We start from the raw sequence: 26,729 nt of genomic DNA, 5'->3' as shown, positions 1-26,729 counted from the left end.
TACATTGTCATAATAAAATATTTCAAAAATACCTCCAAAAATAACTAATCCAAACAGAGCCATGGAGATTTGGCTAGGAGCATAAAGTTCAAAAGAAAGAAAAGCGGAGGTAGTATGAGAGAAGGGAAATTGATATGGTGGTGATGGGTATGTGAAAGAAGATAAATCGGTTGTGAAGGAATAAAAGAAAATGTCGAGAAGAATTGTTGTTTTCATCGACAAGAAAGGAAAGGAAAGAGAAACAATCAATCCCTTAAGTTGATGTTTACTTTTATGAGGGCAATATAGGCATTGTAACCTAAATTGCTATGAAAATAAAATTGGAGCTGTACAAATTGTGGTATTATCACTTGCCTTTCTATAATCAGAATCAAATTGTGAGTGTCAAATGGTTCCTTGATCATGTATTTTCTAATCTCTTGCTATTTGAGTTTATTATAATTGCAACTAATCATTTATTAATTTGTGGAAAGGGCGAAAGAAAACAAAAGAACAAAAAGAAAATAGAGAAAATATAGAGAGAATGAAGAAAACAGCAGTGAGAAAAATGGGGTTCAAGGAGAATAAATCATGAAACAACAAATGAGAATTTTTTTCTTATTAACTTTCTTTTTTATCAAATTTATTTTTTGAAATCTATTGTTTTTATTTTCTTTTTTTGTTGCAATTTTATTCTTATTGCTTTTATCATTAATCTTACTTCTTAATATTAGAGAAGTAATGGATGTCCTAAAAAGCTATGTGCACCTAGACTCTTTATTCTAAATCGTGATCTTCATCTTCTTCCTTACTATCATTATAATGAAAACCTAACAGCACAATAATTCAATAACAATACGAGTAACTAAATCAGAATACCATCGGCCATCTTCATGTGCAAATTGCAATCTCTCTTAATCAACACCACACACTAAAAACATATTTCATATAATTGAACAAAATAACTCCATTAAATATCAAAGACTAAACTACAATCTTATTGTCTACCAAAAATAAGGGAAAAGCAATAAATTTAGCTATCAATGTCCATATGCAAAAGGGAAAAAAAGTCTAGAAATTGCTATTTGCAAATTGAAACGGAATTGTGAATCTAAGTAATTTTCATGAACATCTATTCGTATAATTTCTTGCTATTTCTAGTATGTGTATGACTAATCATAAAAAGTGAATAGATTAAGTGGATGAACACAAAAACTGGATTTGCATGGAGGGAGAAGGAAAACAAAAACTAGATTTGCATGGAATATTATTATAAGAAGATGATAATTGAGGAAGATGAATTATGAAAGGAAAATGATAAACAGTCTAAATGGGTCATTTGGACATTATAACAGCCAATTGATGTGGCACTGCATAGATAACTTTTTTGATCCCCCTTTTGAGTTAATTTTAGCAATTTTCAATTCTAAAAACATTACCCACCTTGATTGGTAGCACAACCTATGATTCGTATGGATTAAGTATTTTTGAGATATTTTTCGGATCTCTCCCGACATCAATTCCCTTTTTATCATATCATAAACTAGTTTACTCATACCGGTAAAACTTCTTCCTAAAATGCCTAAACAATGGCTCTTTCTATTTTTTTGCCCTCAACCTATTTTGCCTAAAATGCCGTAGACAATTACAATAATTAAAGGCTTTGATTCTGGTTGACTACCATAAAAGGTTATTAAATTAGTATTAGAAAGATGATTTTGTTGGTTTGTTTGCAAATTCGAGATGTAGTAACGAAAAAATTTATTTGTCAAACAAATACGAAGATTTGATTCATGATAAAATTGAGATTTTGGATAGTTTAAATGTTAAGTTATTTCTATTTAGTTATGTGTGCTTCTTCTTTATTCAATAAGTATCTCCTTCTATATCTTCCGTTAGGATGTAGGAGAGCTAGTTTGTATATCTAGGAAGAAAATAGTGTATTGACTGGTGATAGAGATGGTGGAGAAGGAAAAAAGAGAAATTGGAAAGTAGTCACAGTGAAAAAAGACAGAGAAGAATGAAACAAAGAGAAAAATGAGTAAAAAAAAAAAGACTTAAGAGTGTGATTTGACTTTTCTGACATGTATGCCACGTCAAATGCACATTCGATCCAAGGATTCAAATTTTGGGTTTGTATAATCACTTGTCATGAAATTATAATGCACATTCGATCCAAGGATTCAACTTATAGTTTTGTTTGGATAGTGTATTATTTGAAATATTATTTGGAATAATTACTGTAGCACTTTTTGTGATGTGATGTATGTGAGATGAAAAGGTAATTGAGAATATAAAAAGGTAGGTTGGGAAATGTGTTTGTGATGCAAGCGAAATATTATTTGGAATAATTTTGGTATCCAAACACTCCTATATATACCATTGTTAGAATCTAATTGCAAAGTGGAGTTTAAGTTCCCTATTAGTTTCACTTCTAGTTTTAAAGGTGATTATTTCTTTTCTTCTTGTGGTTTCTCTTTTTTGTTTACTCAGTTTGTAAGATTTTTTTTTCCTTCTCTATATTTATTCTTGAGTATTTAACCCTTATTATGATAATTAGAATTTTTTTTATTTTAACATATGTTTGAGTTTTGTTCTTTATTTTTTTAACTTGTTTGGGGTACTTCATTGAAAAATATTGGAATGAGAATTAAAATGACTCTCATACTTATTGCGTGGCTAATAAGTATATGTATTAAAATCTTAGAATAAAATCTATAAAGCCAGCACCTCTTAGTACCCACTTTAGAGATTTTGATGAATCTCAATTTTGATTCTAAAATTTGAAAAAAGTAATCTTAATAAAGGGAAATTTGCCAAATTGGTCCCTAACATTTATCAAAAACACTTTTTTAGTCCTTTTACATATAAAATCAGCCAGAATGGTCCTTCACATTTAAATTGTGAGCCAATGTGGTCCTATTGCTTGTTTTTGCTTATTTCTCCGGCTAAAAATAGCACGCCCCTCTCACATGGTCATATTTTTAGGGGCAAAACCGGAAACACATTTCATTACCTGTTGAAAGTAAAATGAATGGACAACCACCAAACTACACATTTCACCTTTGGCTCTCAAAGTTTCAAGAAACCCTAAATTGCATCCCCGAATTAACAAGCATTACTTGGAAATGTAATGCTAATGATGGTCTGATGGCGCCAGCCTCGGCAATCTTAATTCGATTCTCGGGTTTGTTTTTGGCGAGGAGTCTGAGCTCCAAGGTGGCTTGTTTTTGGTCTTCAGGGGATGGAGAATTAAGATCGGAGACGAGCTGGCGGATCAGTTCGTCAGAGGAGCTGTTGTTGTTGTTTTCGGAGGAGGCGCAAGCGATAAGTAGACGTCGGCTCTGGGAAGAAGCGGTGGGGAATTCGCCGGATCTGTCGCCGTTGCAGTCGCTGAAAGCTGAGGAAGAACCATCGTGGATGCTGAGGCCGCTGAACCTTCGCCTCATATAGGTAAAACTATTGGACTGGACCTCTGTTTCCATTTCTAGTGCAAAAAATGGGATTAGTACATCAAGAATTAGGTGGATGGAGCCTGGAGGGGAGGTGAAGACTGAAAACGACAGCGTTTGAGGTTGTATGGGCCCTTTTGAGGTAGTTACCTGTATAAGACCTAGCTATGAGTTGATCATAACCATTTTCATGGAGCTAGCCAGCAAGGGGGTGTGGAGTTCAGGGGGAGTGGGGAGTTCAATAAAAGGCGAAGGCAGGGGATGCAATTTAGGGTTTCTTGAAACTTTGAGAGCCAAAGGTGAAATGTGTATATTGGTGGTTGTCCATTCCTTTTACTTTCAACGGGTAATGAAATGTGTTTCCGGTTTTGTCCCTAAAAATATGACCATGTGAGAGGGACGTGCTATTTTTAGCCGGAGAAATAAGCAAAAACGAGCAATAGGACCACATTGGCTCACAATTTAAATGTGAAGGACCATTCTGGCTGATTTTATATGTAAAGGACTAAAAAAGTGTTTTTGGTAAATGTTAGGGACCAATTTGGCAAATTTCCCCTTAATAAAAAAATATCTTTCTTTCTTTCCCATCCTCTTTGCATTTTTGTGGCTTCGTACTGCTACTACTTGCCCCTCCATCCAGTTTTATCTCTTTTCTACTCTATTTCTACTTAATCCTATCCACCTTCTGCCTCCTATTATCACCTTTTCTTTCCCCTATCTCTCATTTTCTCTCACTCCTAACCTCACTTCCCTTCTATTGCTAGTCATCTCATACTACTCATTTTATGCCTCACTTTCAATGAAATATCTCTCCTTCTCACCTGTTGACCTTTTCCTCATATTCTCATTTTCTAAACATTTCCAATCTCCACCACAACCATTGTCCTTCTAAGGGGAACAATAAATCAATTAATTCACGCTTAAACCTTACAATTAGATGGTGGTTCTAAATTCATACCGATGTGTGATGCACCCATCTGGTCTGATGGTGGTTCAGTCCCTGTTATGTTCCCCTGGTTCAGTTGGACCACCCCATAGAGTAGATTCTCTCCCCCTCCCCCCCGGGGTAGGAGAAGGAGTAGGTTAGGTTAGACTAGATGTGCGGTTACGACAAAAAAAAAAAAACCATACAACTAGCTGTTCAGATTTATTACTCCTTGGTTATTCATATTTGCTAGTTTGATGGATACCTGTCATAGTTGAAGTTGATCATGAAGATTTTATTCAGTTGAACAAAAGAAAAAAAAAGAAACAATTTAATTTGATAACCATTCTCAAGAATATTACCAAGCACTAATTAGAATAAAATCCTTGTATAAAACCCATACTGATATTTTATATATGAATCTAATTTATTAGTATGAACTAAGCACCTCTTTCATTTTTCTTTCTTTGTTTTGGTATTTGTATTTTTTTTTTGAAAATCCTCTACGCCTCTCATTCTTTCAATTTTATATTTTCATTTATATTGTTAAAAATTTAAATTGCCTACTAGCTACAATTTTTTGCTTTTATATACCTTCTCTAGATGGAGGGCAATTGTGATAAGGAAATTTATGTAATTTGATCAAACTTTAGGCCTAACTCGTAGTATAATAAAACTTTAACGGAGGTAAATATGATTAACTCTTTTTTTTGGTTTTCAGTTAGGCCTTCTTTAGATAGTTTGACAATTCACTACTTCAGCGAATGCTCATTCAGGAATTTCTACCTTCTTATTTTGTACACTCTAACAGGAGATGCATGAAATTTGGAGATTCCTGAAAATCTGACTTGTAGTTTGGTTAAGACTCAGGGGTACTAACTCTAATTAGCCAAAAAAATTTCTCCCGTTCCAGCCTTATCAGGTGTTAAACCCATCACTTTTACGAGCTCCAATCCCACCAAAAAAGCCCCAAAAAAAAACGAATGAGTAAAGTTCTCTGTGTAAACTCTTGTAGAAGTCGTTCATTTTGCTAATCAAACATTTGAATTTTGCAGAGAAAGAGAAACATATACACAAATTCTTGAAAAGCCACCATGTTTAGAACTCCTGGGGGTGGGAATGTTTCGAATCAGACCCCAACAACCTCGGACAGTGGTATGATGATGGACCAGAACACAGCCCATCACCAGCAGCTACAACAGCAGCAGCAGATGCAGAATGGTCAAAGAAACAATCCCAGTTCTTCTTCTACGTCTGCTACTTCAAGGGCTCTTCAATTTCACCCTGCCAGACCAGCCATCCTCGACCTTTTCAATCTTTACTTAGGAGTAAGATAACAAAATCCCACAAAACATAAATGTTATAAAGTTCAAATTTTTATTCCGTTTTCTTACTGTATTTTTGCTTTATTTTCTATGGTTTTGCGTAATTTGATGTTTCATTGCATTTTCATATTTTGGGCTTTTGTTGGCAGAAAAAGAAAGCTCAGGAACGATAAATAGTATCAGTAGAAAGCTGAAGTTTTTTTTATTGTTTCTTGCTTTACTGATGTTCTGATTTGTGTGGTATTGCTTAATTATGTTTGATTGCATTCTTGTGTCGAGTGTTTTAGTTGTCAGAGAAAGAAAGCTCAGGAAAGATAGAAATTAGTATAAAGTTCAGTTTTTTATCTATGATTTTTGTTTACTCTCTGCTGTTTTCAATGGTGCAGCACGATTTGTGTTTGATTCATTTTTTGTGTTGTGGGTTTTTATTGGCAGAGAACTGCACAGCAAAAATCGGATGAATCAGCCCGGGAACCACCGTATGTAGAATCTTTTATGCAGTTTGTTTCAATCATGGATTTTGATAAGTTTGACATGGAAGTTATTTTGATTTTCGAGGGCTGTATGGAATGAAGTAGGTTGATTATTTATTTGTAAAACTAACTCTTGGTTAAATCATGATAATAATTGTATTCCATGCCTTGGATGTAGTTTCTTCTGATTGGAGTTCGTGTTTATTTCATCATTTATTTATTTATTTGTTATAGGAAAAATTAGGTAAACCTTTGGGGTTTTTTTTGCTATGTGTTGTTAAGATGTGATAAAAAATTCCTTTCTTTATAGATTCTTGTAATCTTTTTGTTAGGTTTGACATGTTTTGTATAGTTGTCTTTTTGTTAAGATCATTTTTGGTTCATAAAGGAGTTGATGTGCCATTGATGCGCCTCATTTGTGGGCCTAAGTTTCAATTTTTACAAGTCTTTTGTGTTTTTGGTTGGAGGATTAATTGTTTAGGTGGACTAATTTAGTTTAGAAGTCATCAGTCATTTGCAGGAAGTGGATAAGTCCAGATGTAAAAGTGGAAGGAAGCATGCAGGGTTGGCTGATAGATAAAAGCCTCAGTACTAGTTAGAAAGGTTGGTTGACTCAGGTTTTAGGCAAGTCCAGACATGATGTGATTGTTTGATGTGTAAAAGGATGATCAGACATGTACGACAGAGGGATAGGATTCTCTCTCTCTCTCTGTATCGTGAAAGGCTGTATTTGTTGTTGAGTTGGGAAAAAAGAAAAATAGGTGAAAGTCATCATTTGGTAGCATGTAGCATGTTATCTTTTTGATGGTTCTCAGACATTTCTCTGGTTGCTGTTTGGTGGCCATCAACAGCTCTCATCAACTTTATTTACTGCAAATCGAGGAGGTTGATATTAGGTGGAGACTTGAGATGTTCTTATATGCAAGGTCTCCAGTAAGTGGTCAAAGTTGTCCCTAGTTAACCGGAACTGGAATAGATTTGGCTTATCATTACTTACGTTATACAAATAATTAACTTGCATTTGACATCTAGTTTATGGCCTGACATATTTTTCAGTACTTTTTGATTTATTAGCTCATTTAACTTTGTTGTGCAGTAAAATTTAAGTGTTTCATTTGTCTGCAAATTGCTTTTAAGATAGGGAATTGGTGTCTGTTCTAGGTAAACTTCGTTGTGCAGTAGAATATAAGTGTTTCATTTGCCTGCAAATGCTTTTAAGGTAGGGAACTGGTGCATTCTAGGTTAGAAATCATTGTGCAAGAAAGTGAAAATTACTTATTAAATACTTCAGTCTGACAACTTTTTCCACAATTATTTTATAGACTTAAACTGGACCCTGAAAATCGCTCTTATTCTTTTATTTCTATATCACTTGAATTATAAAATCGCTCACATTCTTTTATTTCTATATCACTTGAATTATAGCAAATTGAGCATATTGCATGTAGCCATAAGGAAATTTTATTTTATCCTGTAACGTATAATCTTGCAAATATTGCATGGTAATTTTGCAAGGATGAGAACTTGTAAATCACCCTCTTCCATCCTGTGAGCTTCTAGCTAGCATCAGGGCATAAGTTAGTGTTTTAGTACTTTTGAAAACATTCTTTTATCACTTGATTTTTAAAATACAATTTGTATTGATAAACAGGAACAAGACACAGAAGCGCATTAGTGCTCTCAATAGAGATCTGCCACCTCGAAATGAACAGTTCCTGTTAGATTTTGAGCAGCTACTGAGTCAATTTCAAGTGAGATTAAGTTTAAAATCACTTATGCTTTGTGATCCCTTTTCTTTTACTGGCTCATTAGCATTCAGACTTGTACTTTTCTTATATGTTATCTCCTTCAGGACCAGGATCAACTGCGTGCTTTGACAGAATCTACTCTTATATCTCTGGTTATTCAGTGTAGAAGTCACGCACCCCGAGCAGAATTTCTTCTTTTTGCATTGCACAGTCTCTCTAGCATAAGTTACATAAACTGGGATACTTTTTTGCCATCTCTTCTCTCTTCAGTTTCTTCTGTGGAGGTTTCAATCAGTCAAGGAAGCCAATCAGGGGCTACTGTCTCTTCTGCGACTTTAACACAGTCTGGGGTGTTGCCACCTTCCAGCACGGTTACTAATCCCACCAATTTTCAGTCATCAAGTCCTGCATCTCCTCTGCCTTCTGTTCACTGTATTGGATCCCCAGCTCAATCAGTTGCAGAACAATCACCAATGAAGTCCCCTGATGTTGGTGGCGGTCAACAATCAAATTCAAGAATCAACTTAATTACAAGGGACAATTCTATGAGCAACTTGCGCCACTTGTGTTGCAAGATAATCTTAATCAGCCTAAAATTTAACCTAAAGCCATCTACCCATGCTGATGTTTTCTCTCATCTGTTAAATTGGATTATCAACTGGGACCAAAAACAGCAGGGTATTGATGAATTTGACAGTGCAAGATACTGGAAACCTGACAAGGCACTGATTGAATGGCTCCATAGTTGTTTAGATGTGATATGGCTGTTAGTCGAAGATGATAAATGCCGTATACCTTTTTATGAACTTGTGCGAAGTAACTTGCAGGTCATAGAAAATATTCCAGATGATGAGGCACTGTTCACACTTATTTTGGAGATCCACAAAAGGCGAGATATGATGGCCATGCACATGCAAATGTTGGATCAACATCTTCATTGTCCTACATTTGGAACTCCTAGGCTTTTTCCTCAGGCGATGAATAACATGTCAGGTGAAGCAGCAACTCACATGAGATATCCACCAATTACATACCCAAGTGTGCTTGGAGAACCACTGCATGGAGAGGTAATCAATAATGACCTTTTCTTTCCTATGATGATGAACTTTGATGACCTCGTGTTCTGTTTGCTTAATAGCTTATTGCCTTCTGTATGAACTCTTCTAAAGTGTTAAACTGATTGAAGTTTATTCAAGAACTTGAATGTACAAATATGTAACCTACAACTTTACTTGGGTAAGTAGATAATTTCTTAAGAAGATTATGGTTCTGGATTTTCTGTGATGACCATTTTAAAAAATACACTTGATGGTATAGTTGGTTGGACATACTGGTCACGAAAGGCCAACTAAAACTGATTGACAATATATCTGAGATGCTTTTAAGTTGTTTTTATATAAAATGTGGATTCCTTATTTCCATTATTATTTTTTTACTTGCTATGTGTTTTATACTCCAGGGTAAAACGGGTAAAGGTGCATGCAAAGCTACCTGCCATACCGAGGTGTCTTTGTTTTAAGATAATGTTTTAAACTGGAATTGTCAGACAAAATAAGAAACAAGAAAAGACACTTAGATTCAACTGGACTTTTCCATGAGGGTTGTCTGTCAAGTTTTGAATTGTCAATAGGGTTTTCTTGTATAATTGTAGAATAGTTTGTCTTCAGAAACTGAATTAGGAGAGTTGAAACACTTTCTTTCTTTTCAATATTTTGCTTCTCGATTTAGGATATTGCAGTATCCATTCAGAGAGGAACTTTGGACTGGGAGCGTGCTCTTCGTTGCATAAGACATGCTCTTCGTAATACACCATCACTTGACTGGTGGAAGCGTGTGCTTCTTCTAGCTCCCTGTTACAGGCTTCCAGCTCAAGCACCAACTCCTGGTGCTGTCTTTACTGCTGAAATGATTAGTGAGGCTACAATTGATCGGATTGCTGAATTATTGAAGCTGACAAATTCAGGCAATATTCTCATCCTTGATGTTATACCTGTTTTTCTCTTTTTAAACTGGGATCAATACAACATTATGTGGTACATGAAAGAAGCACTTTACTGATAGAAATGCTGTTAGTTTATCTCTGAAGCCATGAACTGGAGATACTGATCATTAGTTTTTTATGAGTTGTGGGAAGGGGACTTTTCTGCAATTTGTAAATCTCTGTCCGTTAGCTTTGTTTTTATGCTTGCAGTTGCATGTCCTGATCTCTGGATGGCTACTTTTACATCTATTTGATCTCCAGCATGATACTTGTAGTGTTGATTTTCCTATACAATGAACCTAAAGAAATGTTTCGGGAAGGAAACAAAAGATTGGAATTGGAGTTGCATTACTTTACCATGTCAGCAGCATGAATGATGTGAATTATCTGTCCTTATATGAAATAGCTCTATAGCCAACAGTTAGCAAATCTCTGGCACCTGAATGATAATATAGGATTTGTAGATAGTTTCCCCACCTTCCACATCTAATGAAAATTGTTTCTATTTGTTTCTTCTTTTTTATGCTTTTGTTTTGAATTTTTTCAAAATACCTTATTCTTTCTTTTTCTTTTCCAATTGTTAACCTTGCCTTGCTCTAACTCTATTTGGCAGAGATAAATTGCTGGCAAGAGTGGCTTAGCTTTTCAGACGTATTCTTTTTTCTCGCGAAAAACGGATGTCTTGATTTTGTTGACTTTGTGGACAAATTGGTTTCTCGGCTTCAGGGTGGTGATCAGCATATCCTCAGGACAAACCACGTTACATGGTTGCTTACTCAAATTATTCGGGTTGAGCTAGTAATGAATGCTTTAAATTCAGACTCAAGAAAGGTGGTCTTAAACTTTTGAGCCACTTGGCTTTCTTGTGTCTTAATTCCATCACTTGGCTATCTTGTGTCTTAATTCCATCACTTAGCTTTCTTCTGTCTTAATTCCATGCATGGACTGCATTGATCTTGCTCTGATTATTTTCGAAAAATGTATTTATTATTCATCTTAATATTGAAAATGTCTACTTGTCATCTTTTTTCTTGTTTAGAGGAGTTAGCACTCTGATTCTCCCATCATTTTTTTTTGGAATTTAAGTCTTTAAGCCTGGACATGTGAAATCTAGATGTAGAAAGTTTCTAACAGCGGATATCTGAATCTTAATTTGATCTGATTATGATTTTTTAAGAATGTAGTTCTTTAATTTGCCCTGGTCTAGTGGTCTATTTTAGAAGGAAGAAAAGAATTTGCCCAAATACAAACGTTCAAAACATGTATGGTACCAATCTTATGTGCAAAAGTACATGAGAGGTAATTTTGATATCCTCATTCATACATACCAGAGGGTGGGAGTGCATAATAGAATATTGGCATCCTTACTGTTGGGTGGACATTAGTTCTTTGAGTTGAGTACTTTTTCCCTTTGAGTTGAGCACTTAGTAAGCTTGTAACAGGATGATGGTCATGTGTACAGGAGAAATCTGCTTTCGGACTTTTAGGGGCGGAGGGGTTTGGGGGAAATTCTTTGGGGTTCAAAGGTAAAGGAAATAGAAGAGAAAGAGTAGTGGGTGGCTTAGGTATCATGGTTGTGATATGCTGATTGAGAGGTAGGCCAAAGGTTGGATAGATTTGCCATAAGTCAAATGGTCGAGTGGATTGAGTAGTATAATCCAATGATCATGAGAGAACCTGTTGCAACCTTTAGTTTAAGGGTGTTTTTCTATATTATTTCGTAAACCGCTTTCTGCTGGCAGGTTGAGATTACGAGGAAAATTCTCTCATTTCATAAAGAGGCAAGTTCTGACCCAAATAATCCCCAAAGCATCCTGCTTGACTTCGTAAGTAGTTGTCAGAACTTGAGGATTTGGTCGTTGAATACATCAACCAGAGAATACTTAAACAATGAGCAGCTTCAGAAGGGAAAGCAAATCGATGAATGGTGGAGACAAACAACTAAAGGTAGTGAACAGATCAAGAATGCGCTTGTACTTTACTTGAAGTTTTTAAAGTTCATCATGTCTATAACTTTTAGCTGTAGCTCCTGCGATCATGAAAGACAAAATTGCATGGCAAAGTCTTGTTAGGAGAATATGCTACTGTACTACAATCACCTAATTGGACCAGTTGTTGCTGGGAGTAGGGGTGGGGGATTGAGATTGGGATGTGTCCTTCTTTGAAAATATGACTTAATCATCCTTGATCAAATGAAATCTTCTTTAAAATTATTGAAGAGCTGAGTCATTGGTTGAAAAGTGACTCTGTCTGTTCTTTTTGTAGTTTTCTTTTTTTAAAGAGATGCGTCTTGGTATTTTTATTTTTTTTATTTTCATACATGTTTGCTGTTTTACTGAATTTTTTTGGTTGCTATACCCTTTGGATTTCTATCCAGGAACATTAAGTACCATCTGTTTCCATTATTCTCAGAAATTTGTTGCAAATAGTAAACTTTACCAAGTAAGAATGTTTATGCTTGTTTCATTTACTGACTGACTTACCATCCATTTGACATTTTGAAGTGTTTAATTTTACTTACTTTGATTATTTCTTTTTCTCTTCTAACATTTTTTTGGTCATATTGTAATCAAATTTCAGGTGAGCGGACTCTGGATTATATGAATATGGATGACAGATCGATTGGTATGTTTTGGGTCGTGTCTTACACCATGGCACAGCCAGCTTGTGAATCAGTGATGAATTATTTAGCATCAGCTGGAGTTACGGAGCTGTTACCAGGGTCAAATCTGCAGGCTAATGAGCGAATTGCAGTGATGCGGGAAGTTAGTCCACTGCCAATATCACTATTATCGGGGTTCTCCATAAACCTATGCCTAAAATTGACATTTCAGATGGAAGAATCTATGTTTAATGGACAGGTCAACCATCTAGTTTTTTGCCTTCTTTCTCCTACCTTTATGGAACTATTTCCTTGGATAAGGTAAATTCAGGTTTGTCAAGTCAAGCATTATACATAAGTGATGTTATTCAAAATTGAGCAACTGGTGCCAAGGATATAAGTAGAAGAGGTTATCTTTGGGAATCTGCAAAGAATTGGTGCTTCTCCATTGTATGGGCGTCGCATCTTCTTTTCTTTTCATTTATGTAAAAAAGTTGTTTGTCTTATGCTATTTGACATGTTATAATAAAATTGGTAGCCTACTTTACTAAGAAATAGACCAGATTACTCCCTCTACCCCTAATTGAATGTCCTACTTTTAATGTGGCACAAGTATTAAGTATAAGCAGTTAGTGGTAGACGTGGGTTTTACTGCATTGGTAATTTGAAATGTAAGAATAATGGGGAACATGTGGTTCCTTATTGTAGTTGTAGGTATAAAAAGTATGCGGATGGTAAGAGGATTTTGGAATTTCAAGTTTCCATTTATGGAAAGTGGACTCAGTTTTGCAATGGGCCAGGCAAGACATTTGATTTGGGACAGATGGAATACTATTTTTCTGGTGCTTGTGGCATTTGAGTGTTAGTGTCTCAAAACGTTGTTATAGAATTATCTTTCTAATAATGGTCCATGAGTACATTATAAATTGTAGTTCTTTTTTTGTGACTTTAGGATTTTGATGCAGGTCATCCCAAACATTGCAATGGTGGAAACATACTGTAGATTGCTGCTGATTGTCCCTCATTCATTGTTCCGTCCACACTTACCTGTAATTACGTTTCCTTTTGACTTGCTGTTTACATTTTCATAAACCACTTTTCTGATTTTGACTCTATAGTTCAACAGTACAGATTTGTTCAATGAGGAATAGTACATACATATTACCTCAATTTATTTACTAAACGAAGAAAATTGTTTCACCGTGAAGGACTCAGTGACAATCTAGTTATTATTGATTGTACCGCATAAGTTCAATTCCAGTTTTGTACAACTGAATCTTCTCTTCTGTGAACTAATTGTTGATGTTTTGTTTTGCATCTTCTGAAGTTGCATGTTTGAGGATAGTTGAGGTTTATTCATTGCTATCAGGAAAAGCTAAACATAGAATGAAGACATAAGCTTAGGTTTCATGTATGGGATGCTAAAATTGGTAACTGACTAAATTTGGTCCTGTTCGATTTAAAATAACAGAGACACTGCAACAATTTACAGTGTTGCATTATAACCATTCAATTATCTTTTATGTGCTTCATTTTTCTTCGTTTTTCTTGGTATAGTAAAAGAATCTTATGAATAGGAATTAGTAGTACGTTAGTGGAGGCCAAGAAATCCTTTTCAATAAAGAATAGATTTATATAGTTGCTTCTAACTTGGTGATTGCCTGATTGACTTCTGATATGTGGCTTCTGATTCAATTTAATGTTGTTAAGATGGAAAACATTTTTGTATAATCAGGGTTCCTTATTAACTGGGCTTCTTTGGGTCTTGTTGGATCTTTGGAGCGTAATATACCATGGAAATTTGGCTATGTTGACATATATTTGCAATAATGTGTAAACTTAAGATTCTAAAAAAAGTTTAACAAAAAAAAGAGGAGAAGAAGAAGATGATGATGAAAGTTTTCTTCATTTTTATGTTCTCTCTTCTGCTATCCTAGATTTTTAAGGTATCTGGGGTCTGGGGACTTAATTTGGAGCTCTACATTCCCTCGATTGCAACCAAATTAAAAAAGCAGGAAAGAGATTGCTGATGTCATGCTATAGCTGAATGGGATGATAGAAATTAAATCTTACTATTAATGAAGGGAGAGAAAGGTTTGATCTGAGGGTCTCTCTTCTCTTTTTAGTTTTGTTTTTTTGGTTAAAAGTTCCTCTCTTTAAGCTATAACTCCAAAAATGACTTTCAACAAAAAAAAAAAAAAATCATCCATAGAATAATAACTCTCTAATTATATGACTACCTATCTAATGAAGAGAATTTTTGTTTTCTATCTCTGACATGTACTGCTATAAAAAATTGTGTATGCTTATTAAATAGACACTACTAATTTAATTTAAACTTTTCATCATAAAAAAGTCAATAATTTTTGAACTGCAGTCACATTGAGCGTGGCAGCATCACTGATGGGTATAAATACCATAGTACTTGAAGTTTCTTAAGGTATTTGGAAGGAGAACTAGATCGTTGTGATAGAGATCACCTCAAGGATGGGAACAGAATTTACTGAAGTACTTAGATGCCCATATGTAAATCTGGGGTCTCAGAGATGGATGATTTTGAACTTGTTGAAGATTAGAATCATAATGAAAAGTTCAAGCACAATGTTATTATGGAACTAAAGAAGTGGAAGCCTGTATGGGCCTTAGGTTAAATAAAGTTGACTCTAAAGATACAAACAAGATGACAGCCTCGCAATGTAGATTATTGGAAGTGGTCTATCTGAAAAATAGCTAGTTCTATTGTTTCTGCTGTTCCGCCTTCCAGATAATTAAGATAAGATTAATGCTATCTTGCTTCCTAAATGGACATAGCCGGAAAGCCAGTTCCTCTGGAAAGGATTCAGTTCCAGCAAGTTGGAATTAATGTCAGGCCCTTGGTTAGGGTGACATAGAGGAAACGATATCCGATCTATAGGGTTGACACATATCTGACCTGACTTTCGAAAGAAATTAATAACTAGTTCTTATTCTCATAGCAACTTCTCTGTCTGGTAGAAATCTATCTGAAGGTAAACAGTTACCATAAGCTTCTCAATTCCTTTTCATAGGAGCACTGTGGTTTAGTAGCCTTTGAGTTTATAGTGAAATAACATTCAGTTGTAGCTGGCCAACGTGAAGTTGGTGGAACTTTAAACACAAAAAGGTTCCCTGGCTATAAACCACATAGACTAGAAGATTGAAGAACTAACAATGGATGTGCTTGGGTCTGGGCCTTGGATTTGTGGAGAACCATAATTCTAGGTAGCAATTGTTTAACCAACTTGACATTGGACCTCTAAAGTTTTCACATTTTATTTGCTTGGTGATTCAAATTTCAGAATGCATTTCTACCTTAGTTCTGTTTATAATCAGATCATCCACATCATAACAACTTTTACTGGATTTCTTTGATTAGTATGTTGTCTTGATGATAGCTTCTCTTGTTCTTTGGGTAGGTAAGCTTAGTGGATGATAGCTTCTTGTATGACATTCTCTCTGTTTCTTTCTTTTTTCTTCCCCCAGTTTCTTATATAACTTACCATTTCATGTTTTTTTGTGCCAAGTACAGCATTTGAGTCAAAGGAACACTGCTACTTTGACAAAGCCTGGTGCTTCCATTCTGTTGTTTGAGATTTTGAACTACCGCCTTCTTTCACTTTACAGGTGATTAAGCAGCCTGTGTATAATTCTGTTTTCTTCTTTTGATTGGTAGCAATTTTCCTTTCTGTACTGGCGCTACTTATAAGAAACTAGAAGACTTTACTGTACTAAAACTAATAGATTAAAAAAACAAAAATAATAGATAATAGGCTGACATTCATCATGATAATGGAATATTTCTTCTCTCGATCCAAACTCTGGGCTGGTTTAGATTACCACTGGTTGAGCTTCTCAGAGTAAATCCATTTAAATGGTGATGAGGAAAAAATTTCATTGTTTAATTCTTCAGGTACCAAGGGAAGAGCAAAAATTTGATGTATGACATCACAAAAATGATTTCTTCGCTAAAAGGGAAACGTGGAGATCATCGCATTTTCAGATTGGGGGAAAATTTGTGCATGAATCTGCTCTTATCATTGAAGGAGTTTTTTTTTGTGAAGAGGGAAGGGAAGGTAAGAATTATGGCTCTTGAGTGATTTCATAATTTTTTTTGCTAAAGGAAAACTTAATTTCACTACGTAAGCTTATGCAGGGTCCAACCGACTTTACCGAAACTTTAAACCGAATAGCAATAACTAGTTTGGCGATCATTATTAAAACACGTGGCATTACAGACTTCGATCATTTGCTATATCTTCCAACAATGTTGGAGCAAATATTGGCAACTAGTCAGCATGCTTGGTCTGAGAAGACTTTGCGTTATTTTCCATCTGTCCTACGTGATGCCTTGGCCGGGAGGATGGATAAAAGAGGCCTTGCAATCCAAGCATGGCAGCAGGTAAACTGCATCTTTCCTCCTTCCTTTAATTTTACAGGCTATATGACAGTGTATGTGTTGCATTTGGCGGTGGTTCCACCTTACTGATGAAAACCTTTCCTTAAAAGTTACTATTTTGTGTCCCTTATGCTGCTGTTTAATTTTCATTTGTTTCTGAATTTAGTTAGACTAGTCTCGGCGTTCAATGAATTCTCTCCTGGAACAGATTGCTTTGTGAATTTGGGATAGGAGGTTGGAACAAGGCACAACTACTTCATGGTGAAATTATGGCTTCTCAAAATTTTATGGTTATCTCCTCCTGTAGAGCATGCTAAGAAGTTGGCGTCTAGTAAAATTAAGACAAAAGAAATGATCCTTGTCAAACACAATTAATCCCCCCCAACATCAATGAGGTGGGATGGGCATTGTTTTAGGAATATTTTGCAGCATTCCAATGTTGTTGCAAGTTTGTATGTCATCAAGCCCATTTACATGGAACAAAGTCTTATATTTCTTGTTCAACTCTTTACTTAATGTAATTCCATCCTTTGTTTTACTTGTTTAACAAATAAATATTAAATTTTTTTCCATGCCCCACTTGCAGTTGTTGTTACACTTGCAATTGGTTGAAGTGATAATCCAGTGTTCAAGTTTGGAGGACACTAAATAAGTATTTTCAACGTATTATAAGTTTTTAAGTGCCAGACAGGATAAAAAAGGGTCTGAGCTGACATTATCTTTAAATTCCAAGCCAACAGTTTTGTGCTTGAATCTAACAGTGAAACTGCATCATTGACTGCATATTTAGAATTTTGAATTTCGGGGCTAACATGTCAACTAAAATCCAGTACATACAGGCAAGAGATATATAGTTATATCTTTTTGTTGGATCCTGGGACTTGATACTTAAATTCAATATTGGCAGGCCGAAACTACAGTGATTAACCAATGCACTCAGCTTCTTTCACCGTCAGCTGATCCTTCCTATGTCGTTACTTACATAAGCCATAGCTTCCCTCAACATCGTCAATACCTGTGTGCTGGTGCTTGGGTGCTGATGCATGGACATCCTGAGAGCATTAACAGTGCTAATCTTGTAAGACATAGCTCCCTTTCTAGATCCATCATTCTGGTTAAGATGGAGAATTTTAGCATTCATATGGGCAGTATTTCCTATTATGATTAAATCTTCTCCATTTAACACATACTAAGGAATGCAGGGACGTGTCTTAAGAGAATTTTCTCCAGAAGAAGTAACTGCAAATATATACACAATGGTGGATGTGCTACTGCATCACATTCACTTGGAACTACAGCGTGGACATTCCCCACAGGTTTTTCTATCAGCTTGCTTCGCTTTATTTTCATCATCTTTTCCGTTGACATTTTTCTGTTGGCGATGCAAATTTTTACTCAATGAGCTTAATTTTCCATTTTTCCTCCTTCAGGATCTTATGCTAAAAGCTTGTGCAAACCTTTCTTTTTTTATTTGGACCCATGAGCTACTGCCTCTGGACATTTTGTTGTTGGCGCTTATAGACCGTGATGATGATCCACATTCTCTGCGGATTGTGGTATGTTTGTCTGTCAACATACTCTAACTACTAAATGATGCATTTACATGTTTCTGTGTATGTATATCATGATATGGATTGGATTTGCTAGATGACCATTCTGATTTGTATATCGAGCCATGACATTGACAGTGGCGGTTACTAAGGATATGGGATGATATTTTGCTCTCGAGTATTGATGTTTATTTTTGTGACTAATCTGGTTTAGATATCCATTTTTGGGTAAAACTAGAGCTCATAATTGGCAACATACTATAACTTATGGTGATGTGACTTCTCATTCTATGATTTCTGTCATTAGCCAACTTGAATCAATAATAGTTTATGATTTCTGTCTTGGCTTAGTTATAGAGCTAATTCAAGTTGTATTCCTGAGAAATGTTTTTATAGGGATGAACATATTGTTGGGTTAACATTCTTTAACTCAATAAAAAGGTGAATCTGGATCAGGTACTATAGCTTTAAACACACTGTGCTGAACATGTGAAGTTATACTTTGGACTGAAAGTTTTGATGACTTTAATGCCAAGTTAGGTGAATAACTCCTTATGTGATGTCACCTGGTTCTGGTTAATTCCTTTGGAGATGGACGTGTGCATATGGCCTAGTTGAATAGAATTCAATGTTCAAGGCCTATGTTACTCTTCTTTTACTGGAATAACATTTTTAGTTTCTCCTCTTTGCTTTTAGTTTTAAACTGTTTCTTCCTGGAACTTTTAAAAAAAAAAAAAATTTTATATTGTAATTTTGACTTCTGAAGGCATCTGATTCTGATTAAAGGAGACACTTCCACCATTTTTTTTTTAAAATGCAGAAGATTGATTCCATTGAATGGGGGAAGATTAATTACAAAGACAAATGTAATGAACTTTTACCCCATCCAATCCAGTTAAATGATTTACATTAGTGGATGTGATGAACTTCCATCCATCTGGAGACTTCCACCATCTCTTCTTTTAGATAAAGCATATTTTTTCATTTCTCTCGTACTTTAATACTGTTCATCTACCAGACTGTCTGAGTCCTTGGATTTTTTTAGTCACTTTCCTCTAGGTCCAACCTTTTCATACACTGCTACTTTCATGGTTTGAACTGCACCTCTTCACCAAATGGTTTCATTCAAGAACTTGGACTGTCTCAAGTTGCTCTTACTCATCTCCCACCATTCTAGTTTGTCTTATATGCCTTTTTTTGCTGTTTGAATAAAAAATGATGATGGAGATCAGCCACTAACACTTGTAATGAAATTGGCATTTGTGTCCTGAGTTTCCTGTTCCGTTTAAATTTCACTGCAGTAGTCATAATTGTAAGAGGGACCACTAAAAGTTTAACGTGTTGGTGTTAGTGAAAGGTCTGGGACAAGATTGTTAATTTTTTTTCCTCCTCCTGGCTCTGTTTTCCGAAGAATCTGTTCTTGCCTGTGCAAGAATGCCTGAATTCTGCCAATGGCAACTTTCCCGTGGCTCTTGGGATGTTGGTTCAGAACTCATCTTGACTTGTATTCTAGTTGTACTAGTCATGATGTTGCTTGTGATGGTATGTCAAAGTAAATTTCTAGTCAAAGGAAAAGGAAGAAACTATACTCTTAAATTTGAGAATCAGGTCCTCTCCATCAAAAGCTGTTGGAAATCTTCATAAACAAATCTGATTTTGTCTCAATGGAAGTTAATTATTTTAAATGGTTCTATATGTCAGATTACTCATAGAATGCTGGATGAAAAACCATTTACAACCTCACTTAATTTTTTCCCTTTTTCGATTGTTTGTGTTAATGCAATCAGATGAGTCTACTGGAAAGTAAAGAGCTCCAGCAGAGGGTAAAATTGTACAGTATGAATCGTGGCCAGCCTGAGCATTGGCTTCTTAGCGGGACTTTCAAGCGTGTTGAATTGCAAAAAGCTCTAGGGAATCATCTCTCTTGGAAGGAAAGGTGAAGCTTTTACTCTGAGAGACATTATTGTTAGTTGCTGAAGGTGCTAAGCTCTAGATTCTGTGACTGGGTTGGAAGTGAATCAAGTAAGAGTGTGAGACTTATAGCTAATGATTAAAGTAAAACCTCAGCGGATTCATCAACATTAATGATGAACTTCATGTCAACTGGAAAAGTTACTCTAGATTGTACAATCACAAGTTTCATGATGCATTTGCATTACGCAAATTTAAGCTAGCCAACCTAGATATTCACCCATTTGGGGAATGTTGTAAAGGATTGACTATGGTGAACCTAGTCTTTTTACCATCAGCTTCAACCAGAATCTGCTGATCAGATTAGTGATATCATGTCATTTCGAACCCACTTAACTATTTTTTCAGTATTGCATTTCAATTTCTTCCTATTTCTTTATGCTAGTAATTTCAAGTGGATTTGTAGACTAAGGTTTGTAATGGCTCTACTCTTCTTTGCAGATTTCCCACATTTTTTGATGATATTGCTGCACGTTTGCTACCAGTGATTCCGCTAATCATATATAGACTGATTGAAAACGATGCTATAGATGCAGCTGACAGAGTTCTGCAGCTGTATAATCTATTCTTGCATTATTATCCTTTAAATTTCACATTTGTTCGTGATATACTTGCATATTTCTATGGTCATCTTCCTGGGAAGCTTATCCTGCGGATATTGAGTGTGTTAGATGTCAAGAAGGTAATGATATTTCATTTTTTCTTTGATTTCTTCCTTTAGTCTTCCTCTAACTCTGCAACGGTAATACTTTCAGATTCCATTTTCTGAATCCTTTCCCCAGCATATTAATTCAGCAAATGCTTCTATTTGTCCACCACTGGATTACTTTGCCACTCTGTTATTGGGTCTGGCGAATCATGTAATTCCTCCTCTGAGTAACTCTTCAAAGCTTGGACCTGCTGGAGATGTCTCCATTAGTTCTGCCAGGATGCAACATAATAAAACTCAAGCAGCTGCACAGCCTGGGCAAACAAATGCATCTGAAGGCCAGAAAGCATTCTATCAAATCCAAGATCCTGGGACATATACGCAGCTGATACTTGAAACAGCAGTGATAGAAATATTATCTCTTCCCATATCAGCATCCCAGGTTGTGTCATCACTTGTTCAAATTGTTGTTCACATACAGCCAACGCTGGTCCAATCCAGCAATGGAGTACATGGAGCTCCTGGTGTTGGTGGACAAAGTTCTGTTCTGCCAACTTCTCCATCTGGTGGAAGCAATGACTCGTTTGGTCCAACCAGAACTAGTTCCTCGCCCTCTGGAATGAACACATCTAACTTCATTTGGCGAAGTGGTTATACATGCCAGCAATTGTCATGTTTACTGATCCAAGCTTGTGGTCTTCTACTGGCTCAACTTCCTCCGGAGTTTCACGTACAATTGTATATGGAAGCTGCACGTGTTGTAAAAGAATGTTGGTGGCTTACTGATGGAAAAAGGTCAGCTAGTGAGCTTGAATCCGCTGTTAGCTATGCTTTGTTAGATCCAACATGGGCTGCCCAAGACAACACTTCTACAGCTATTGGTATTCTTTTTCTGAACTTTTACATGAGCCTTTTCTTGATATAGTTGGCGACCCTCTCTCTTTCTTGTTCTCTTTTTGATTTTTCTTACAACTCTGATTTTGTAAAAGAACATAGCTTGTGCCACGTGTGAATACTACCCAAGGATTCTAGCATTGACATGGATTTGAAATCGTATGAAGACTTTTAGGGGCATTCCTTTTGCAGTATGATGTCCAAAAGTTCGTTGAGGGTTAGAAATTGGCTTCAATGACCCCAATTTGCGAGCAACCTGGGATTTGGGATTTGTTTAAATCCAAACAACCTTGATTGAAATGTCAGTATGGATTTGAAGTTCATGCTCAAATCCCTCCACTTTGACTCTTATCACCATTTCCTGCTATTCCAGACTGAATGTAGTGTCGTGATGCTTTTGCTAAGTTGAGTTGAGCCAGTTGGGCAAAATAAGGATTGCACTAGTACTTTCTGACTGTCTTTTTCCCTTTGGGATAACGATGTGGCATTATTTAAAGCCAATTGTTGTTTGTGTCATTGATATATCAGTAGTCATTAGTCTATTACTAGGCGAACTAACAAACGTTCCACTTCAGTAAACATTGTTTTGTTCCTTCTCTCTCTCTCTCTCTCTCTCTCTGTGGTTGGTGGGGATAGATGTTTGCTGGAATGACTGGAACTATGTTACATGAAACAAAATATACTTCCAAGTACAAGTGTCAGTTGAATGAAGAGAAGCATAGATTTGTATTATCTTTTTTGCTAATAATAATAGAAGTGTTTGTTGTTCATCTATGCTACTGTTAGATAATTCCACCTATAATATATGATTTTGTCCAAATTATATTTCTAATTTATTTACATTGCCCTTTCCCCACTAGGGAATGTTGTGGCGTTGTTACATTCTTTCTTTAGTAACCTTCCGCAAGAATGGCTAGAAGGCACGCACCTAATCATCAAGCATCTTAGACCCGTGACATCGATTGCAGTTTTGAGGATAGCATTTCGTATTATGGGTCCACTGCTTCCAAGATTGGCCAATGCGCATCCCCTCTTCAGTAAGGTGCATATAGGCATTCATAGTTCTGGACATACTCTCTCTCTCTCTCTCGCTCTCTCTCTATATATATATATATATATATACACAAACCCCACTGAGTTGATCTTTTGAACCTGCTTAAAGCCATGATGACTAAATAACCAATCTTGGGGTAAACAGTTGCTACTGCTTTTGTTTATTTCGCTCTTGTATATAGGAAATGAGATTCGATTTTATTGACTGCAATTTTTTAAGCCATTTTCTGTATAGATATATAAATCTGTGTATCCATTATGTGCCTTTTTAGATATGTCTGTACATTTTATTGCTTGGAATGCTTAGCATACTTCTGAATGGAAAATTTACTGCCTGACATTTGTTAATATTTACCAGTTTTATATTTACCAGCCTTAGAGATCTTTTTTTGTTGTTTTTCTTTGGGCTTCTTATAGAGAGCCAGGGTACAAAGTTTGATCTCAATTAAGTAAAAGCTTTTCAAATATAAATGAATCATAATTAGCAAATTTTGGTGTCTATTTAAGTCATTCTGAAAAATATATTTACTTTGTAGGGAGAAGTTGGCATTTCCTTCTATGACTATTTCCCTCTTCCATATGAAAGTCAAAAAACTTTTCTCTACTTTTGGCATGCATACTAGGTAGAAGTCACTAATTCTTTTCTCCATTTATTATTATACTCGCAATTTAAATTTAGAATGCTTGTATAAGTTGTATAACATTGTATGCATGGTCTAGTGAGTGGCAGACCCAGGACTTGGAGAGTTATGGTGCAAGATTTGAGAGAGTCCATATCTATTAGAGCCATTTATTACTTTTAATACAACCTTTTAGGGGTAAAATCTAATAGATTTATAAGATTATAACTGAAGAGTCTAATTCTGAGTTTTTATCAGCTCGTAATTTCTTTGCACTCCCCCTTCCACTTTGTGATAGTTGAGATTTTGACATTGATAAACGAACATGTATATGCTAGTTGATGTTGACTGACCATCTTATGTTAAACACTTAACGAGGACATTATTCTATTATTCATCTTATTACTTATGTGACCTTGCCATTGGCTTGTTGCATTGTTAATTTTGTTCATTATTAGTTAACTCTCAACGTACTTTGAGAAAATCAGGAGTCTACCCAATTATGCCACCATAACTGTTAGCAGAGGCATAGAAAAACTTCTTCCTTACTTGTCTGTGTAGCTTATCTTGTTTGTAATATCCGTCCAAGATGCTATGTTCTAAATATGTTTAATGCTCAAGAATAACATTTTGATGAATTAAAGTTGTTCGAGGAAAGTATTGAATGCCTTTTTCCTTCTTTCAGGTTCACTTGGAATATACAATTTTGCCTCTTTTTGGATTACAAATTTTTTGCCATTAGCAATCTCCTTTTGCTGCATTGAACTGTATTTGTTATTATTTAACTATAATAATCTCCACTTTATTGTGCTAGACATTGTCACTGCTGTTAACGATAATGGTGGATGTTTTTGGCAAGAATTCTCAACCATTAGCTCCTGTTGAAGCATCAGAAATAGTAGATCTCATTGACTTCCTGTGAGTTGGTCTTCATTGGTTTTTTCTTAAGTGGCATCTCAAGAAACAAGTTAAATTAATATTGCCTTCTTATCATAATATATTGCTTTGTTCAGCCATCATGTTATTCACTATGAGGGGCAGGCAGGGCCAGTACAAGCAAGTAGCAAGCCCAGGACAGAAGTTTTGGCTCTTCTTGGAAGAGCAGCAGATAGTTTACGTCCTGACATGCAGCACCTTCTTTCACATTTAAAAACAGACGTAAATTGTTCCATTTATGCAGCAACTCACCCAAAGCTTGCACAAAATACCTCTTGACAAGTGGAATTGTTTGCATTCCTGGTCACCAAGTCATCTGAGATACAAAAAGAGCGATGGAGTTGCTGAAACCTCTGTTTCAGCTGTGTGTGTTAGAATTTGGAATCTGTTCATACTTGGTGCTTTATGTATGTTAGCACAAAAGCGCATCTTGTAAAGCTACAAAATTGATGGATCTGATATCATGGAAAAATTACTTTTGAGCTGATCATGATATTTCCCAATATACCAAATAACCTGTAAACTTTGAGTTTCACAAGTTGTAGTCGCTTGCAAGGTCTTGTGTCATTACTGAGGAGAGTATTTCCTTTGCCATTGTCCCAGTGAAGATTAAGATGAAAGGAACTCCAATGGAGATCCATGTTCTCCTTCGCACCTATAATTTAGGATTGTACATATAAAGGGGTTGAGGAGAAGAGCAGGGTTGGCATTAAAAGGACAGTATTTGGGTGTAACATTTGCTTTCTTGGGAGAAAGAGATGAAGATCAAAGGATACCTATTTCATATCAGCGGCACTCCTTTCCTGTGGTAATTTATCCTTGGCTGACCCTCTTTGTACACAATTGTAACTTGTTCCAGTGCATATGATTATCTTTTGGAAACCTTTTCGGTCTGGTCTAGAAGGCTGTGTTCCTCGCATCTGTAATCTTGGCCAGGTTGAACTTTTGATTGCTGTTGCGAATATTTCTTGCTAAATATGCACTTGCATTCAACACAAATCAGGTACTTTTGCAAGAACTCAGTCGTGTTTGAACATTTCTTGCTAAATATGCACTTGCATTCTTCAAAATCAGGTGCTTTTGCAAGAATCGAGGCATGTTTCCGAGGAATTAATGAAAATGTCAAGAAGGAAGGCAGAAACATGCAAAAAGAGTCTTTGATAAAGTGACATGAATCATGAATCAAAAAGAGACTTTGGTAAAGGTCCCAGAAAAATAAGCCTTGGCTGCAATGGTTTAACCGTCACGGACAATAGTAACTTCGATTTCAGAGCTGTATTTGCAGCAGTAATGAACCAAAACTAAGAGGGATTTGGGTGCTTGACTTGGCAGAGGAGAATGATTTCCTCACATTTGCTTAATATACTCAAGTGAAGTTTGTGTTTAAAGGTTTCTTGAGTGAAATATTGGATAGTTGATGGGAAGTCAATGTCTGTAATCTGACTGTCAATTTTTTACTTTAGATGTAAATTCAATTCTCTTGTTATTATTATTTTCTTAGAGATGATCTTACTTTTTGATTGTTAATTTGCTTTTCTTGTTACTGTTTTCTGAAAAGCTAATTGTCAAGATAGTTCTCTTTCTGGCCCAAGTTGCATAACAGTAGCCAAAGAGTAGGGTAGATTAGACTGCACCCCCCCTGTAATTGTGTCTGAGTTTCATTTTGCCCCTGTAATTTTTGTTAACAAGCACTTTGTCCTCTTTGACTATGTTAGTATTTTTTAAGCAATTTGCCCCCTTTGTTTTGATTGTATATTTGTTTTTTCTTTTGCTATTTCTCCCAATGAATATTAGTTTTTCAGAATCATCTAGTTTGACTAATTTTGCATATTTGTAGTTAGTTTTTTTTTTTTGGTTGATTTGGGAAACATGCTATGAATTCCATTCCCACCAAAAAAGAGAAGGGGGGTTGATTGCCTTATTCTACTCCAGCAGATATTGCATATTGTAATTTACTACATGTAAATGTAGAAGTGTCAATCACAATCTAATTGTGTTGTCTGTTTTAAACTCGTCCACTAATAAGTGAATTTTGAGTGGGTCCTAAATGGGTATTCAATTAAATTCATTTAATTGGAGGGTAGTGGTTGATTTGCCTCATCCAGTATACCCCTTTAAAAATAATTATATATTTAAAACTCAATTTTTAGTGGATGT

The 26,729-nt window shown here is 35.7% G+C and overlaps 1 protein-coding gene across 3 annotated transcripts; it reads left to right on the top strand.

The window, feature by feature from the left end:
- The first annotated feature begins 5,161 nt into the window (after window positions 1–5,161).
- LOC113751349 (mediator of RNA polymerase II transcription subunit 23) lies at window positions 5,162–26,084 on the top strand. Of its 3 annotated transcripts, none has more exons than XR_003464818.1 (22): window positions 5,162–5,684; window positions 6,117–6,160; window positions 7,806–7,905; window positions 8,007–8,969; window positions 9,631–9,865; window positions 10,497–10,714; window positions 11,626–11,830; window positions 12,464–12,744; window positions 13,451–13,534; window positions 16,033–16,127; window positions 16,414–16,576; window positions 16,657–16,902; window positions 17,807–17,977; window positions 18,102–18,215; window positions 18,330–18,455; window positions 20,237–20,385; window positions 20,862–21,102; window positions 21,176–21,950; window positions 22,824–23,005; window positions 24,451–24,554; window positions 24,650–25,380; window positions 25,647–26,084. XR_003464818.1 is itself a non-coding variant. In XM_027295328.1 (22 exons), exons 2-22 carry the CDS (start codon window positions 5,451–5,453, stop codon window positions 24,849–24,851), a joined length of 4,932 nt encoding a protein of 1,643 aa, XP_027151129.1. In that variant the 5' UTR covers window positions 5,162–5,278; window positions 5,412–5,450; the 3' UTR covers window positions 24,852–26,084. The 3 variants fall into 3 exon arrangements, 2 of the variants coding, with proteins under 2 accessions (XP_027151129.1, XP_027151128.1); XM_027295328.1 differs by having other exon boundaries at window positions 5,162–5,278; window positions 5,412–5,684; window positions 24,650–26,084; XM_027295327.1 differs by having other exon boundaries at window positions 24,650–26,084.
- The last annotated feature ends 645 nt before the right edge of the window (window positions 26,085–26,729 follow it).

Source organism: Coffea eugenioides, chromosome 11 (assembly GCF_003713205.1).
Source record: "Coffea eugenioides isolate CCC68of chromosome 11, Ceug_1.0, whole genome shotgun sequence".
NCBI classification, from domain to species: domain Eukaryota; kingdom Viridiplantae; phylum Streptophyta; class Magnoliopsida; order Gentianales; family Rubiaceae; genus Coffea; species Coffea eugenioides.
This window is presented reverse-complemented; position numbering and strand designations above follow the sequence as displayed.